Below are 2,371 nucleotides of genomic sequence, written 5' to 3'. Positions count from 1 at the left end.
CGACTGATTATTAGGAATCATAAATAGTAATAGATAATACAAATATTATTATTGTAATAAAATTATTTTTTAAAAAAAATTGTATAGTTAGAGGGGGCCGCACTCAAACGCTTATACTTAATACAGTGACTCTATATATTAATTCCCCGAAATAGTTAAGCTCGAAGTGTACTCTCTACGATTTTACATTCATTCATTCTTTCCTTCCTTCCTTCCTTCCTTCCTTCTCCATATATATATATATAACTTTTCCATTGCTTATATTGATACAACGTACCTTAATTTGTGTCTGTTTCCATGGCAGAAGAGTTTCAGGAATCTGAAGTTATGTTTCAAGAAAATCTTGGCGTACATGAAGAATGTAATAATATTAATCCTGCATCTGCGGCATATTTGAATAATTCTGTCGATTGTAGCAAAGGGATGAGGAAAAAGATGAAGCTGATGAGGGAGAAGAATTGCTCGGTCCCGGTTAACATTCCAAGGAATGCTTGGTTCGGTTACGCCGTGGACGACGGCGACGACGGCGAAATGGTGCCGCCGCACATCATCATAGGGCGGCGCGTGGCCGGGAAGATGATGGCGTTTTCCGTCTGTACTGGAAACGGGAGGACTCTCAAGGGAAGGGATTTGAGTGAGGTTCGGAATTCGATTCTGAGGAAGACTGGATTTCTTGAAACATGACTTTGATTTTCCTTTTTATATATATTCATTTGGGGAAGTAATTATATATATATATATATATTTCATACAATTTTTTCATTTTCTTTTTCCTTTTCTTCAATATTATAAGATTTTCATAAATTGTAAATTAAGATTATATCCTCGCAAAACTATTAACTGATCATATTAATGAACGATCGAGCAAGCAATTCTAAAAGCTCCGACGTTTGTTTTTTTCGAAATTTCTCTTCATTTAACGTTTTACGTACATTACTTAAAAATTAGCACAATATTTTTTCTTCGTGCAATCTTTTTTTCAATAGTTCTCTATTATCTTATAAATCAATAGTTTTACATTTAAAAATTTGAACATGTGTTACGTACAATGTTCTTATTGCTAATCTTAATTTGGTTGAAGTTAATTAATAAATCCTAGTCAATTGGAATTTTGGCGAGGCAATATAATTATATTAATTGATTCTAGTTTTATGAGACGGAGGTAATTAGTTCCTTTAAAATATTGTTTGAGGCTAATCCGATATATATATATATATAGTTAAAAATATACTTTAACAAAGTTTTCCTTTGTTTAATTTGTTTGGTAACAATTTTCGTGTACAACATGTCACGTTGTAGCTTAAAAAGAAGAATATCCATTCCCACAATACATGCAAAAGCTTTGATAATTTTTCTTATGAATTGTTCGGTCTGTATACATATATAGCCCAAGACCCACAAGCCACGTGCTATAGCTGGATTTCTTTATCGACTTATATTTAATTAATTTAATTTATTTTTTAAAATGATATTTCATTTTTGTTATATATATAGGTAAAGTATACATTTTTTTTCTTGTACATAAAAGTAAGTTATATGTACTTTCAACAAGCTAGTTTCAAGATATGCAATATATGTATATAATAATAGCTAGAATATATAACATGAATAATTACATAATAATACACAAATCTCTTAAAATAATAGTAACACCTGATAATTTAATGGATGAACAAAAATACATCTTCTTTCATTAATAAAAAGTTGTTAATTAATCATAATCAATAACTTAATTAAATATTTTATTTCAAAATAAAAATATAAAAGATTTAAAACAAACATTTAAGTATGTTAAGAATATGTGTACGCGAATGATTGCATGCATTGAATTCTAGCATATAAAATTATCACCATCTTCTATATCTTTTTAAATGCAAATCTAAATTATAATAATGTTTCATCAATATATTAATCTAAAAACACACTTCAAAGGATAATAAATAGTGGACGCTTATCTAATAGTTATAGTAATTATATTTAATTATGTATATTATATTAAAATTTTAAAATATATCAATTTTTTTAATTAAAAATATGGTTTATCCAATTGGATGATATTATAGGAATGAAATGCGATTTACTTTTTGTTAGGAACACGATTATGACACTTTTATCACTACAACACCACGACAATAGAAACTTGATTTAATTAAGTGACAAACATCTCTTGGTCCAGTTATAAGAGTGAGACTCCAACACACTCGAATGGTCTTAGGGGTTTAAATAAAAAAAAAAACTTGATTTAATTTAAGACCCCATGCATTGAAGGCCCTAAGGTAATCTCCAACCCCAAACACCATTTTGGTGCAAGTTTTGCACTAAAATAGTGCAATTTCTGCACCAAACACAACATCCATCTCTAACTCATTTA

The 2,371-nt window shown here is 29.0% G+C and overlaps 1 protein-coding gene across 1 annotated transcript; it reads left to right on the top strand.

The window, feature by feature from the left end:
- Positions 1-297: 297 nt before the first annotated feature.
- On the top strand, positions 298-684 carry LOC140867519 (protein S40-1-like). Its single transcript, XM_073272596.1, has one exon. The coding sequence runs from the start codon at positions 298-300 to the stop codon at positions 682-684; it is 387 nt and encodes a 128-aa protein (XP_073128697.1).
- The last annotated feature ends 1,687 nt before the right edge of the window (positions 685-2,371 follow it).

The sequence above is a fragment of the Henckelia pumila genome, chromosome 4 (assembly GCF_033568475.1).
Source record: "Henckelia pumila isolate YLH828 chromosome 4, ASM3356847v2, whole genome shotgun sequence".
Taxonomy (NCBI): domain Eukaryota; kingdom Viridiplantae; phylum Streptophyta; class Magnoliopsida; order Lamiales; family Gesneriaceae; genus Henckelia; species Henckelia pumila.
This window is presented reverse-complemented; position numbering and strand designations above follow the sequence as displayed.